The following is a 15,771-nucleotide window of genomic DNA, read 5'->3' on the forward strand; positions in this document are numbered from 1 at the left end:
CTGAAAACCGCTCCAATTGGTCCACCGTTTTTTATGTTGTTAAATTGAAAAAAAGCACTGGGTGTGTTTATATCACCCCAATATGACGGTCTATACACCATACATGCACATATGTCTGTCCAAACAGCTTGAAAAGTAGATTTTTTACCATAGGTGCCCTTTAAGGAAAAACTCACTTCATTTTGACTCTTTATTTCTGAAAAAAACAACATCAAAAAAATTTATTTTCCTTGTCTAAAAAAATGCTTCGTGATTTAGGCACTTTTAGATATTTGAACAAGAAACAAGACAAAACATCTAAGTAAGACAAGCGTTTTTGCAGTGGAGTCTTCATCACTGTTCAGACAAGAGTTATATTCAGTTCAAACTCTAGAAAAGTGACTTGCACTTCTTTGTGTATGGGTAAGATAAGATTATACACAATATATCGAGCTAAAACAAGAATTTGTTGATTCAGGCGACGTGTAAGATAAAGTACATTTATAACAGTTTTATCTGAGAGTTGTTTTTGTGCTCAGAATTTACAACAGTGTCCAATTTACCTCCTCCACCAGATCCATCTACTAGTAGACTGTGAAGGAATGAGCTTCAGGATGCAGCAGTAGTCTGAAAATCCAAAAAGACAGGTTATGAATGGGTTTAAACACAGTTGTGTGGCAGGTGTGAATATATCCAGCGTCTAATGATATTTATAATCAGAAACACTTTGCAGAAACACTTTGATTGACATTCTCCTTTTGTACGTGTCATCAGAGGGGGAAAGCCCCGCCCACTAGTGCACATCTATCCCTCATTAGCATATAGAATGTTAGTCTTGTTTTTGAATCTGACACTATGCTGACACACAGGCATTTATAGCTCCGCCCGCTTCTGTAAAGAGCACAATTTCATTTGAATTTAAAGCGACAGTCACCAAAACAACATCATTATGATCAAAGAGTGAAAGGGTCAGTTTCAGAGTTAGAAAACATTATTTGTGTGCAATTATGAGCTGAAACTTCACACTTACACACTCTAGAAACATAGAGAGACTTATTTTACACCTTGATAGCTAATTGGTTTACATTGTAAGGCTTGATCATCAGGCACACTTGCTCCTATTTGTATCGTCAATCTGGCAACCTGCATGTGCATTGAGTCATTGGAAGCCGGATAAAAAACAATCCACTGTAATATTTTAAAATTGGACTGCAATACATAGTTCAACCACTATAAATCCTACCTACTGCACATTTCTTACCCAAAATCACTCATTCATTACGTTGAGCTTCTTGTTTTAACACACATAAAAAGGTATTTTGCAGAATGTTGGTGTCAAGTAGCCATAGACATCAAAAGTACAAAAAACAAACAAACTAAAAGTCAATAACGTCTGATTTCTAGCATTCTTCAAAACAGGAGGAAGAAACCATAACATGTCTGGAACCAGTGGAGGATGACTAAATGTTGATAGAGCTTGATTACTACTAAGACAATCAAAGTTACAAAACTGATGACAGCATCTTCAAGTGATACTCCTTTGACCAACGCCTTTGAAAAAGCAGCATTTTCTTTACAGTAGGTGTGCACACAAACTCATATGAGCTGCATGGATTGTTTTCACCTTTAAGCCTTCATAAAGCAGTCCTGTTTCAATACAGACAGACATCAGACAACAGCATCAAGACCTTTGGTAAGGCCACCAAAGCAGACAAACAAATGGTCAGATTTACACCACTGGCATGTGAGGTCAGCTTAAATCCTCAGAGCTCTGAAAGGACAAAGTCTGCACAACCTCCTGCAACTCAAAGAGAGAGGGAGAGAAGGACTGAAAAACAAAAAGACTGGCACAAAGTGGCACAAAGAACGGTCCACTTTGGGAAGGCACCACATCTCGGCCTCAGCAGGACCTCAAATAGTCAGGGACCAAATTATAAATGGGAATGTCTCACCAGCAAAGCATGGATATCCAAGTTTGTGTTGCAGACCAGAGACCAAGTGGGAGGAGCTTATGAGACAAGTAGATTGGGAGGTGTCCAAATAGGAGGGGCCTATGAAACAAGTAGTTTGGAAGATGTCCAAGTGGGAGGGTCTTGACACAAGTAGGTTGGGAGACCTTCAAATGGGATAGGGTTATGCTGAAAGTAGGTTGGGGATGTCCAAGTTGGAGGAGCGTATGCCACAAGTACATTGGGAGGTGTCCCAATGGGAGGGGCCTATGAAACATGTAGTTTGGAAGATGTCCAAGTGGGAGGGGCTTTTGACAGAAGTTGTTTGGGGGATCTCCAAGTGGGAGAAACTTATAACACATGTAGGTAAGAAGGCGTCCAAGTTAAAGGAGGTTATGCCACAAGTACATTGAGAGGTGTCCAAATGGGAGGGGCCTATGAAACATAGTTTGGAAGATGTCCAAGTGGCAGGGGCTTATGACAAGTGGGTTGGAAAATATCCAAGTGGGAGGGTCTTGACACAAGTAGGTTGGGAGACCTTCAAGTGGGATTGGCTTATGCTGAAAGTAGGTTGGGGCTGTCCAAGTGGGAGGGGCTTATGACACAAGTACATTGGGATGTGTCCAAATGGGAGGGGCCTGTGAAACAAGTAGTTTGGAAGATGTCCAAGTGGGAGGGGCTTTTGACAGAAGTGGGTTGGGGGATCTTCAAGTGAGGAGGGTCTTATGCTGTAAGTAGACTGTTGGATCTCAAAGTGGGAGGGACTTAAGATGCAAATAGTTTGAGAAAAGGACTGAAGCTCCAAGAACACATTTGGGCACAAAAAATACTCTATTCACCAATGTCTTCTTTCCCGCCTCATGTCAGGGTGAACGTTTACTGCAGGATAAGATAGACTGCCATTATAGGGGCATCATATTGTGCCATATCGCCCATAGTAAGTGCACACCCTGACTTGATGCGAAAGGTAAAGGTGAACAAAGTTGACTCACTGAAGTCACATGCTATTTTTTGACAATCTTTTTTATTCTTTTTCTGGACCTCGTCTGGATGTCTTGGGACCCTTGCTGTTTACAGAGGATAAAGTAGCTCTCGGACTTCATCTAAAATACCTTAATTTGTTTTCTGAAGATGAACAAAGGCCTCAGGGAAACAACGTGAGGCTCAGTAACTAATAACAGAATGCTTATATTTGGGTGAACTAACCCTTTAACAGGGCCATGTCCTACATAAATAGCTGCAGCATATACATAAAGAATAAATAGAGCTGGTCCAGCAGTAATGCCCCAGGAGAAATCCCTGCACTGGATTCACTTGTTGTCTGAACTAGGATGTAAATAGACACCACTTCAAAGAAATGAGCAGTCGGCCCGTCTCGTACAGAGATCCTTGGATTCAGCATTATCAGGGCAAGTGCCCCACTCATGGCCAAAATCAGGTCAATAAAAAAAAAGGAGAGAGATATTGTCTTCTCTAGAAACAAATAAGATATCACACTAAAGGAAAGCACACAGACTGGCCTTGAGCATCAATTCACAGGGACGATGGGGGAGACAGAACCGACCACAGGGGACTCTGTGTTGGGCTGGAAGCAAAGAAGTACAGTCCACCTCTGCTGTGCGCAACTACAGCCAAATTAGACTGACAACCCAGAGGTGCATCTTGCCGTATTTCACACTGTGCACTGAATGATAGTCCGGACTATGGTTCAACCTTCCTGAGAGATGAAAGGCTTACAGCAACAAAATCTAATTTTCTGTCCAAAGCAGAAGGACAGCAGCAGAATGAAGAACAGCTCAGGCTGTAAAATCTGAGAATTTGGCTGAAATATTTGATTAGTCACATGGAAGTTGCCCAGCAAGCAGTTTTTATGTTTAAAAGACTTCTATCAGACATCCAATAGACATCTAAACATAGACATCTTGGCTAAAACAGGGCTAAATTTAGGTGAAGATCTAATAGTTTTCTAACAATAGTCCAAAAATAGTCCATTTTGGACATTAAATATTCACCCAAATTTAGCTCAGTTTAAATCAAGACGTCTATGCTTAGATGCCTATTAGATGTCTTGTAGACATCTAATAGACATCTAAAGACTGACATCTTGGTTAAAACAAGGCTTGGGCTGTTAGTGAAAATATAATAGGCATGTAACATTGTCCAAAAAGAGACTATAGTCATCAAATATGTAGGAATGAATTACCACATGTCTAATTCGTATATTTGATGACTTGCCTATTTTTGGGCTAATGTTAGATGTCTATTAGATTTTCACTGACAGATCAAATTTAGACTTGTTTTAGAAAAGATGTCTGTGTGTAGATGTCTATTAGATGTCTTTTAAACATAAAGTAGCTTGGTGGGCCCAGGAAGCATTTTTATGTTTAAAATATGTCTAATGGACATCTAAACATAGACGTCTTCGCTAAAACAGGGCTAAATTTGGGTGGAAATCTAATAGACGTCTAACAATTGTCCAAAAATTGACTATAGTCATCAAATACATAGAAATGAATGACAACGCATCTGATGTCTGTCTAATCTGTCAATTTGATGACCAGTCTATTTTTGGGCTGTTGTTAGATGTCTATTAGACTAGCCCAAATTTAGCCTTGTTTTAGCCAAGATGTCTGTGTGTAGATGTCTATTAGATGTCTTTTAAACATCAAGTTGCTTGATGAGCCCCGCAAGCATTTTTTTTAATGTTTAAAAGATGTCAATAAACATCTAATAGACATCTAAACATTGACATCTTGGCTAAAACAGGGCTAAATTTGGGTGAAAATCTAATATACGTCTAACAATAGTCCAAAAAATGACCATAGTCATCAAATGAATAACTACACATGTGAAGTCTATCTGATTTGTCTATCTGATGACCAGTGTATTTTGGACTTGAATGATGGCTATTAGATTATCCCAAATTTAGCCTGGTTTTAGCCAAGATGTCAGTGTTAAAATGTCTATTAGACATCTTTTAAACGTCAAGTTGCTTGATGAGCCCAGCAAGCATTTTTTTAATGTTTAAAAGATGTCAATATACATCTAATAGACATCTAAACATTGACATCTTGGCCAAAACAGGGCTAAATTTGGGTGAAAATCTAATATACGTCTAACAATAGTCCAAAAAATGGCCATAGTCATCAAATGAATGACTACACATGTGAAGTCTATCTGATTTGTCTATTTGATGACCAGTCTATTTTGGACTTGAATGGTGGCTATTAGATTAGCCCAAATTTAGCCTGGTTTTAGCCATGACGTCTGTGTTTAAATGTCTGTTAGACGTCTTTTAAACATCAAGTTGCTTGGTAGGTGGTTAAAATCCGCTAGAAATTGTTTTTGGTTGCAAACCCCCATCACTAGGGTTGGTTAGGATGATTTTAGGTGAGAAAGAGAGGCTGATGCACACAGTGACTTTACGGGTTTATAAATCATTTATAGCGCCCTGAAACTATATCGGCGACCTTGAGTGGTATTAATACATATCATATCAAAATGCTCAACAATCATGCTTCTCTCCGATACAGACAAATACAAGAACACTTTCTGCTTTCATTTGTATTTTTTAAATCTGTGTTTTGATTGTAGAGTGTTGTTAAAGGAATAGTTCATCCTAAAATGAAAATTCTGTAATTTAATCTTGCTCCAAATGTGTTTGAGTTTATTTATTCTGTTGAAAACAAAGGAAAATATTCTTAGGAGTGCTGGAAAAAACCATTGACTTCCATAGTATTTCTTGTTTCTACTATGGAGGTCAATGGCTGCTTTTTACAACGTTCAATTAATTGACTTCATTTGGCTTTAAACAACAACAACAAAACTTTTTGCTCCTAAAAGAGATAGTTCACAGAATAATGAAAATTTACTCAATATTTACTCACATTTAAATGAGTTTTCTTTTTTATTTAACACTAAAATTATATTTCGAAGAAAGCTAGAAAACACTATAACCATTGTACCATTGTAGGAAAAACAAATGCAATGGAAGTCAATGGTTACAGGTTTTCAGCTTTCTCCAAATGATCTTGCTTTGTGTTCAACAGAACAAAAAACTCAGTGAAGGGAAAGTAATCGATGACAGAAATTCCAATTTTGGGAGGACTATCCCTTTAATATGACATTATTGCACAGCATTACTCTTAGCACATTATAATGACTATATTCAGTACTCTTCACTGTAAAGTAATTCACTCAAATAAACCTCTCACATTTGTTGGAATTCACGGCACATCATTTCTCTGTATGATTATTTATTAATAGTGTTCTGTCTACACATTGATGCACTGTGAAAAAATACATTATGAGGCATTCTAAGGCAGCCAAAAAACCTCACTCACACCCTCACTTTAAGCGCTGAATGATCTAAACATCAAGAATGTCTATTTGGTGACTGAAACTAACATTAAAAAATGTAAATAAATTATTCTGCCTCTCGATGGGAATTGTTTTGGATTAAATACATTCCCTGAGTTATAAGGCAGCCTATTATGCCCATTTTTACAAGTATCTGATGCCTCTAGAGTTTGTATGTGTGAAGTTTCAGCTCAAAATACCGCACAAATAATGTTTCTAACTCTCCGAAACTGACCATTTTAGGCTTTGATCCTAATTGTAGTGTTTTGGTGACTGTCGCTTTAAATTCAAATGACACTGCTCTTTTCAGAAGAGGGCGGAGCTACAGATGCCTGTGTGTCAGCAGCAGATTCAAAATATATGCACTTATGAGGGAGAGATGGGCACTAGTGGGCGGGGCTTTCCCGCTCTATGACACGTACAAAGGAAGAATGTCAATCAGAGTGTTTCTACAGACTGTTTTTAGCAAGTCTGATTATAAATTAATAGAATTAATTAATTTTTACTATTGGAAGCTGGCTATATTCACAGACTTTTGACACACAACTGTGTTTAAACCCCTTATAAAAGTTATTTTTGCATAATAGGTCCACTTTAAGATAATCTTAACCGCGTTGTGGTAAAATATACACTCATCGTAGGAAAAATCTTCCAGTATTATAATGCAATGTGTAATTTGAAATATGGGTAAAACACCTGTGAGAAATCAATGTGGAAAATTCCTTCCTAATAGCAGAGTGAATAGTGCTCATACAGACTTTCTCTGAGAATATTTTTCCCATCTGCAGTGTCCTTCAGTATTGTAGATTTCTTATTCTCTGTCTGTTGGTGTGCTAGATTGAAAGTTGTTATTTACTTGCGCAGTTGGTCACAGTGAGAGTCTTGGATAAACTCATTTAGTTACACAACAGGATTTGAGCTGAGCTCCGAGTGCATGGTAAGCAGTTCTGCCTTTATGGGGAAAAGAAATAATTGTCCCAAATGTTGCCAGCTAAGAGTTTCCTTTTTGTTCCGGATTCATTCAGAGCGGTTTTCTGTTTGTGAGCCCTGAGCAGAATAAAGGCTGTTTCTCAACCCATGCACATGTTTATCCCAGTGTTTACTTGCGTATTACTGTACCCTTGGGTTTGGTTTAGATGTTTTTCCCCCAAAGACTGCACGGGAGAAACTCTTTAACCAGATATGACTCACATGTCATTTTCATACCTCCTTAAAAAGTTGTTTACATGTACTTGTAATGATGAATTAAATAGAATTACAGTGTTCAGGGCTGGAATTAATGTGAGGATTAAACAACATGCTAATGTTATATTTATAAGTTTCACATACAGTACTGGAAACATCTGTATGTTATAAAAACGTTACACTATTATGTTTAACACACAAATTTGATTTATATTTTATGTAGCTCTTATGAATATCGTTTCACCAACGAGAATAGCAATGGTTAACGTTCAAGTTTATGTTAAAATGAGTTGAAACTATTTTAAATAATTATTTCTTTCTTTAAAACGAGGCATTTCAATATAAGTTCGTGTTTGTGTTAAGATGTAAGATACAATGTCGTCCTAAAAACTCAGTTTCGCAATAATAAATCGGTAAAACGTCTCTGGTGTCGTGTTTCTCGGCGTCGACTCAACGCAGGCGGCGCTGATTGGATGGATTTTTTTCTCGACATCTCCTCAGCCAATAGCGAAGCTCCGCGCTTATCAATCGGTTTACTCGTGGATGGAGTTTTCCTGCCGACGTCACACAGCAGCCAGCAGAGCTCATGTTGGGAAGTTCGACTCATTCTAGCGAGTCGGTTCTTTCGAACAATCTGCTTCAATTGATCAGTGCATAGGTTCTTTTACATCCTCGCGTGTTCCCATTACATTCATTACGTGTTGCCATTATATTCATTTATAGAAAACATTCTGCTCCGGAATAAAATGTATTAAGTGTGTGTCTGAGGAAGATGTGTTTGTTTTATTCTATTTTTGATTTTAAAATATTGTGCGTTTAGAGCACTTAAAAAATACAGTATTGGTCATAAACACACGTTTTTATTTGTTCTGATTAAAAAAAATAAAGGTTATTCCATCATTGATTTTATATTCTCTACATTTAAAACATTATATTTGTGTAGTCGATAATGAATATAGACGAGTTTGAATGCAAAATAATCCTGAGTTATGAAAAGTAAATCATGAGTTAAAAGAAACCAAGAACAAGTAGTTCGAAAAAAATTTTTTAGTTCAAGCTACTCAAACACAGGCCTATTAATCGTGAATTCAGATAAACAGAAATGCTTGGCTATTTGTTTATAAAATTCATTTATGAAGTTCATTTTGAGTTATAGTTCAAAAGATATGTTGTTCTCTATTGGAATACATAAACAAGTGGGCAGCAAAAAGATAATTCAGCTGATTTACAAAATGCTTCAATATTACATTTCTATTATTATTATTATTATTATTATTATTATTATTATTATTATTATTATTATTATTATTATTATTATTATTATTATTAATGTAAATTAGTATAACAAATACAATTATAACCACAGGATAATGCAAATAAGACAAATCAATTAAAAAATAGCACAGAAATATACTCAAAAACAAACATAAAAACAATATTCAATATTACATCTTACAAATAACAGTTGCGTTCCCTGAACTTTTATTTTATTATAGATTTAACAGGGGAATACAGAGTTATACATAAAGTAAACGAGTTAATTAACAACAAAAATTAAATACACTCAACTCAAGCATATTAATCGTAAACATTAAGTATTTATTCAGCAGTCGAGATGTCTCAAAAGCTTTAAGATTACCCTGTAGTGAAGTCAAGGAATCTATCTATCTATCTATCTATCTATCTATCTATCTATCTATCTATCTATCTATCTATCTATCTATCTATCTATCTATCTATCTATCTATCTGTCTGTCTGTCTGTCTGTCTGTCTGTCTGTCTGTCTGTCTGTCTGTCTGTCTGTCTGTCTGTCTGTCTGTCTGTCTATCTATCTATCTAAGCATATTAATCGTAAACATTAAGTATTTATTCAGCAGTCGAGATGTCTCAAAAGCTTTAAGATTACCCTGTAGTGAAGTTAAGGAATCTATCTATCTATCTATCTATCTATCTATCTATCTATCTATCTATCTATCTATCTATCTATCTATCTATCTATCTATCTATCTATCTATCTATCTATCTATCTATCTATCTATCTATCTATCTATCTATCTATCTATCTATCTATCTATCTATCTATCTATCTATCTATCTATCAAAATCGTTCCATCAACCGTTACCAACGATTCCCACTAGCGAATCGGTTCGCGCGAAATGAACCGATTCACGAGTCGAACATCACTAGTTGAGGATTGGACCACACATTTCGCCCAATCCGTGTTACCAGCAGCAACAGAGAGAATCGGGTTTGCATTCATAGGTGTGATCAGCTCGGAGCGGAGCTGGAGCTGGCTGTCATCCGCAACAAAGCATCGGTCTGAGCGCCTTTTTGATGCCGAGGATCAGACCTGCATCATCCATAGATCGAGCCATGCATTCAAGGAATAGGTGAATCGTGCGTGCCAGGAGAAACCTTTTGCGCCAGAGTGCGCATTTGGAGAGGCGCATCAGACTGCAGCTTCACAGGATCATCGGACCTTGCTTTATTGTTTCTGGCCTTTTTATACACATATTTTAGTGTGTGTGTCCTGTTGAAATATGATGTTGCGCTCCACGGCTTGCAGGCTGCTTGTCGGATTGTTCTTCCTGGGGTTTTTGTACAGTTTGGAGGTGGTTCTTCCTGCAAGGGCAATAGATGGTGAGTGTGTGAGGATGTTGTTGTTTTTTTATATATATGTATAATTTGGCATGCTGTTCATCCCCATGCATCCACAATTCAGCAACTGTTGCAATGCATTTATTCAATATGTATATTTACCACCACCGAATACGAACCAATGAGACATAAAGGTTGTGTGTGAGGTATAATAATGGGTTAGATAACGGTTTTGAAGTAGCCACCCGCACAACACACATCCATCCCAGGAGTGCTGATATACACGGATAATCAGTGGATGAACAATGACAGCGGCGCACATGAGCAGAATACATGCAACTTTTCACATCAGTTCTTTGCGTGTGAAATCAAACCACAAGTCATGCCATGCATTATAATGGCAATCTGGAAATGGGGATATATGGACGTGAGCTCACAGCTAATTAATGGGGTTGTCATTTTCGACGAGGTCTTGTTGTGAATTAATGAAGGAGATTGTTTGTTTGCTTGCGTTGAATCAGATTTACTCTCATGAGTAGGCTGCGTGCGTGCATTTGCAGGCCTTTCCAGCAGTATGTATATATATATATATATATAGTTGAAGTCAGAATTATTAGCCATCCTGAATTATTAGCCCCCTTTTTAATTTTTTCCCCCAATTTCTGTTAAACGGAGAGCAGATTTCCTCAACTCATTTCTAATCATAATAGTTTTAATAACTCATCTCTAATAACTGATTTATTTTATCTTTACCATGATGACAGTAAATAATATTAGACTAGATATTCTTCAAGACACTTTTATACAGCTTAAAGTGACATTTAAAGGCTTAACTAGGGTAATTAGGGTAACTAGGCAGGTTAGGGTAAATAGGCAAGTTATTGTATAACGATGGTTTGTTCTGTAGACTATCGAAAAAAAAAAATTGCTTAAAGCGACTAATAATTTTGAGCTTAAAATGGTTATTAAAAAATTAAAAACTGCTTTTATTCTAGCCGAAATAAAACAAGATAAGACTTTCCCCAGAAGAAAAAATATTATCAGACATACTGTGAAAATTTCCTTGCTCTGTTAAACATCATTTGGGAAATATTTAAAAAAGAAAAAGGGGGCTAATAATTCTGACTTCAACTATATATATATATATATATATATATATATATATATATATATATATATATATATATATATATATATAGTATATAAGTATATATCTATACTTTATTAAAGAAAGGAAAGGAGTGCATAGATTTGAGTGGATTTGAGCCTTTACATCCCGTTGGAAGCTTTGCTATGTGTTTGTTGTGCTTATTTCCTTTTATTTGTTTACATGCATGAACTCTGTATGTCCTCTCATAAGTCAAGTACGCAAATAAGAGTTAAGCTTTGTGATATGTTATAAATATATCACCTACACTAAAAAAAATTATTCAAAGAGGATTCCTTGAATTTACTCAATTATTTTACGTGAAGTGGTTGTAAACAATTTATTTGCGCTGAATTTAAACAAACAAATTAAGTTGAACATTGTTATTTTAATTAGTTTAGTTAAATTCAACACAAATAAATTGTTTGCAACAGTTTTGCATGCAACACTTTTTTCAGTGTACAATTGTGTGTCTGCCATTTTGCCGTAGTGTACATTCTGCTGTAAAAGCTGCACTTCAAAAAAAGATATTTGCTCTTTGTTCAAACTACTTATTTACAATGAGCTGATTGTGAATTTGGGGGAACTTAATTGTTTTATAATCAATCCACTTACATTTGTAAGAACTAATAAGCTAACTTAATTCCTTCATGTTGTTCCAACACAAATCGGTTGTGTGGAACCAAGAATTTTTCGCGGTGTGGTCTAAATATACTGCACATGTGTGTGTAGCACATGCAACAAGTCGTTTACTCAGTGAAATGTGGAAACACTACACACTTGTTTACTCAACTCCACACACACACGTACAGCACAGACTTGCTTTTATATCACGCCTACCACAAATGCCTTTTCAGAATGTCAAAAGAAGACGTTTCCTTAAAGGGGTGTTCATAAGACACTTATAATCGTGATGTGACGCATGTCATGAATGTGAATGCTTATAACAACTGTTATTAAGTGTCATTTGCTCATTTAAAATGCAAAGATGACATTGTTTGTTATGACAACTTTACATAAACAAGTTCATAACAACCTGTTTTTGTCAGGACAACTTGAACGTTATCAGGACAACAAAACTTGTCATAAACCCGGCATAAACATGACCCGTCATGAGGTATTATAATTGTGTCGTGAATATTTTTCTGATCACGTTTTCAGTGGAACAAACTGTATTTAAATGTCTCATTAAAAGCGTCATTACTCAAATCATTTTTAAGAGCATTATTAATATTTAATGACATTTAAATGACCAATTCAGCTGTAGTTGAGGTCTAAATAAATATTAATACTGTTAGGAAGTATCTGATATTTTTCTAATGGCTTCATGATAATCATGTTTATGACAAGTTTTGTTGTCTTGGTTATGTCAAGTTGAAAAACAAAAACAGGTTGTGATGTATTTATGTCAAGTTGTCATAACAAACAATGTCATCTTTTCATTTAATATGTCATAACTGAGAGAGTGACACTTAAAGGTGCAGTAGATGATCTGCCTAAATGCTAACGCTTAGCATGATATCTTTGAAAATACAGTCCCTCCACTGCTGTACAAAGCCATGCCTCCTGAAATCACGAATGTGCACCGTAAAGATGACAGCAGACAACCCACTGGATCACGTCATTCGCCAGTTAGAAAACTTTATAGTACTTTATAAAACTGCAATTCCCAATGAAAACCTGTGTTATATCTACAGTTTCTGTTGTGTAGCAAGCAGAACTTGTTATAATGTGCAACATTTCATGCATGCAAGGATCGCTGGTCTCTCTCTCTCACACGCTTTGTCCTAAAGCGACTGCTGTGTGCTTAGTGGTTGGCCGGCGGCGTGCAGGATTTACACTTATTACTAAACCATACTTACATGCTGTTTCAGACTGAATATTCAGAGTTAGCGGTAAACAATATAGTGAGCGCGTCACAGGCTGTCAATGCTCCAACATGAACCAATGTAAATATAAAAGCAACTTCAGCTCAGTAAAGCAGGCTAGGTGGAACAGCGCTGTTTACTGATGTTTAGTTGTTAAACTAAATAAAAATCGACATTATTGTTGCTGTAAAAAGTCTGAAAATAGAAGATTTGAGTGGCTGAACAACACTTCTGTGCATATAACCCATTCATAACAACACATCTACATCAGCTCTGCGTGACTAAAATAGGTTTAAAACAGAACAGTACCTAACAGAAATACTTCAGCCATGATGTCGTCCTTCCTCCAGCATCCAAAATTAACTCCAATATTGATTCAGGATTTGACAAAGTTTTGATTCAGCATTTGATTTCACCGCTGTCACTCTCTGTCTCGTGTGCATGTGCAAATGGCAGATCTGCGGGAACGTCTCGCAGATGTTCATCTCTATAGGGCTACAACAACAAATCGATTAAATTGAAAAAAATAGTTTACTAAAATAGCTGGAAATGAATTTCATAATCGATTCGTTGTGTCGCGCGACACGGGGACGCTTGATTATTAAAAAAAACAACATTAGTTCAGTGTGGAGTGGAGTGAACACGGTCTCTCTCGCGCACTGATGCAGAGGTCGGAGCCTCATAGACAGGGATGAGGAGGGAGGGAGTTCAACAGCAGGGTAAATCACTACACAATCCTACTTCTGTTCAGTTTTGAAGTGAGGAACGTAAAGTCTCTGGTGCTAGTGTTTTTACTCATTATCCAGCTTGACAAGCATGACAAGTTAGCGTTAGCTCGTTAGCTCATAGCGGGAACTGAAAAACTCAAACTGAGCTTTGGTGCGTTGTCTGCTGCTGAGCCGGAGAAAGACTTGTCATCACGATTATGCAGTGTTTTAACCACCCAATGCTTATTTTATGAATTAGACATGTAAATACACACAGGTACTAGTAAAGCAATACATTTAGAGTTTAGAAAACACATAAGAAAGTCTAACAATGCATTCAAATATAATTTGTCGATGTGTTTTATTCATATCAGATACACATGTGGAAAGAGTACCTATAAAGTTGAATCTATTCTTCTGTATGTTCACCAGCCACTTACTTGCATGTGTTTGGGGAGTAACTGGTGAATTTGTGTGCTGAATCCTGCTGAATAAAAAAATAAAACAATAAAACCTGACTTCCAGATCCAGATAGAATATATTAAACTCACCAGTGAAAGAGTTAATAACAGCAGTAAAGCAGCGGTGGTAGTTTGCATTGCAAGACTAAAGGCATGTTTTTATTTACTCTTCTTTTTTTGCATCATTCATTTTTCCATCTGTTGTTAAATATATTTATTTTCTTACTCAGTCATTTTGTCTCGTTTCCAGTCCAAATATCTAAAAAATCTTAACTCAAGATTACCAGACAAGAAAAATGGCATGAGAAATGAAGTGATGCTTCAAACTTCTGCTTAAGATTATATCTCATTAAGATTATTTTTCTTACCCCCTTGGCAAATAATTTTGCTTGTTTGAGGCTAACAATCACTTAATTTTGAGGTGTTTTTTCTAGAAAACAAGACATAAGCTTGAGGTATTTCATGTGTGTGTATCTTGATAATTTTTTTTAGATATTTGGATTGAAAACAGGACAAAACGACTTAGTTTTTTATTTTATTATTATTATTATTATTATTATTATTATTATTGTTATTATATTATATTATTATTATTATTATTGTTATTATATTATATTATTATTATTAGTATTGTTATTATATTATTATTATTATTATTATTATTGTTATTATATTATATTATTATTATTAGTATTGTTATTATATTATTATTATTATTATTATTATTGTTGTTTTATTATTATTATTAGTATTTTTATTATATTATTATATTATTATTATTAATATTGTTATTTATTATAATTATATTATTATTATTAGTAGTAGTAGTAGTATTATTATTATATTATATGATTATTATTATATTATTATTAATATTATTGTTATTATATTATTATTATTATTATTATTAGTATTGTTATTATATTATATTATTATTATTAGTATTAGTATTGTTATTATATTATAATATTATTATTATTATTATTATTATTATTATTGTTGTTTTATTATTATTATTAGTATTGTTATTATATTATTATATTATTATTATTAATATTGTTATTTTATTATAATTATATTATTATTATTAGTAGTAGTAGTATTGTTATTATATTATATTATTATTATTGTTATTAGTATTGTTATTATATTATATTATTATTATTATTATCAGTATTGTTATTATATTATATTATTATTAATATTGTTATTTTATTATAATTATATTATTATTATTAGTAGTAGTAGTAGTATTGTTATTATATTATATTATTATTGTTATTATTATTATTGTTATTATATTATATTATTATTATTGTTATTATATTATATTATTATTATTATTATTGTTATTTTATTATTATTATTAGTATTGTTATTATATTATTATATTATTATTATTATTATTATTATTATTATTTTATTATTATTATTAGTATTGTTATTTTATTATAATTATATTATTATTAGTAGTAGTAGTAGTATTGTTATTATATTATATTATTATTAATATTATT

At 34.5% G+C, this 15,771-nt stretch overlaps 1 protein-coding gene across 1 annotated transcript in view; it reads left to right on the forward strand.

Moving 5' to 3' along the window:
* Positions 1–9,701: 9,701 nt before the first annotated feature.
* The window catches only part of lrp1aa (low density lipoprotein receptor-related protein 1Aa), a 239,829-nt gene continuing 233,759 nt past the window's right edge, over positions 9,702–15,771 (forward strand). Inside the window, exon 1 of the mRNA XM_056467699.1 lies at positions 9,702–10,113. Coding sequence (XP_056323674.1) covers positions 10,014–10,113 — 100 coding nt within the window. The 5' untranslated portion in view covers positions 9,702–10,013. The remainder of the gene's footprint in view (positions 10,114–15,771) is intronic.

Source organism: Danio aesculapii, chromosome 11, assembly GCF_903798145.1.
Source record: "Danio aesculapii chromosome 11, fDanAes4.1, whole genome shotgun sequence".
NCBI lineage: Eukaryota > Metazoa > Chordata > Actinopteri > Cypriniformes > Danionidae > Danio > Danio aesculapii.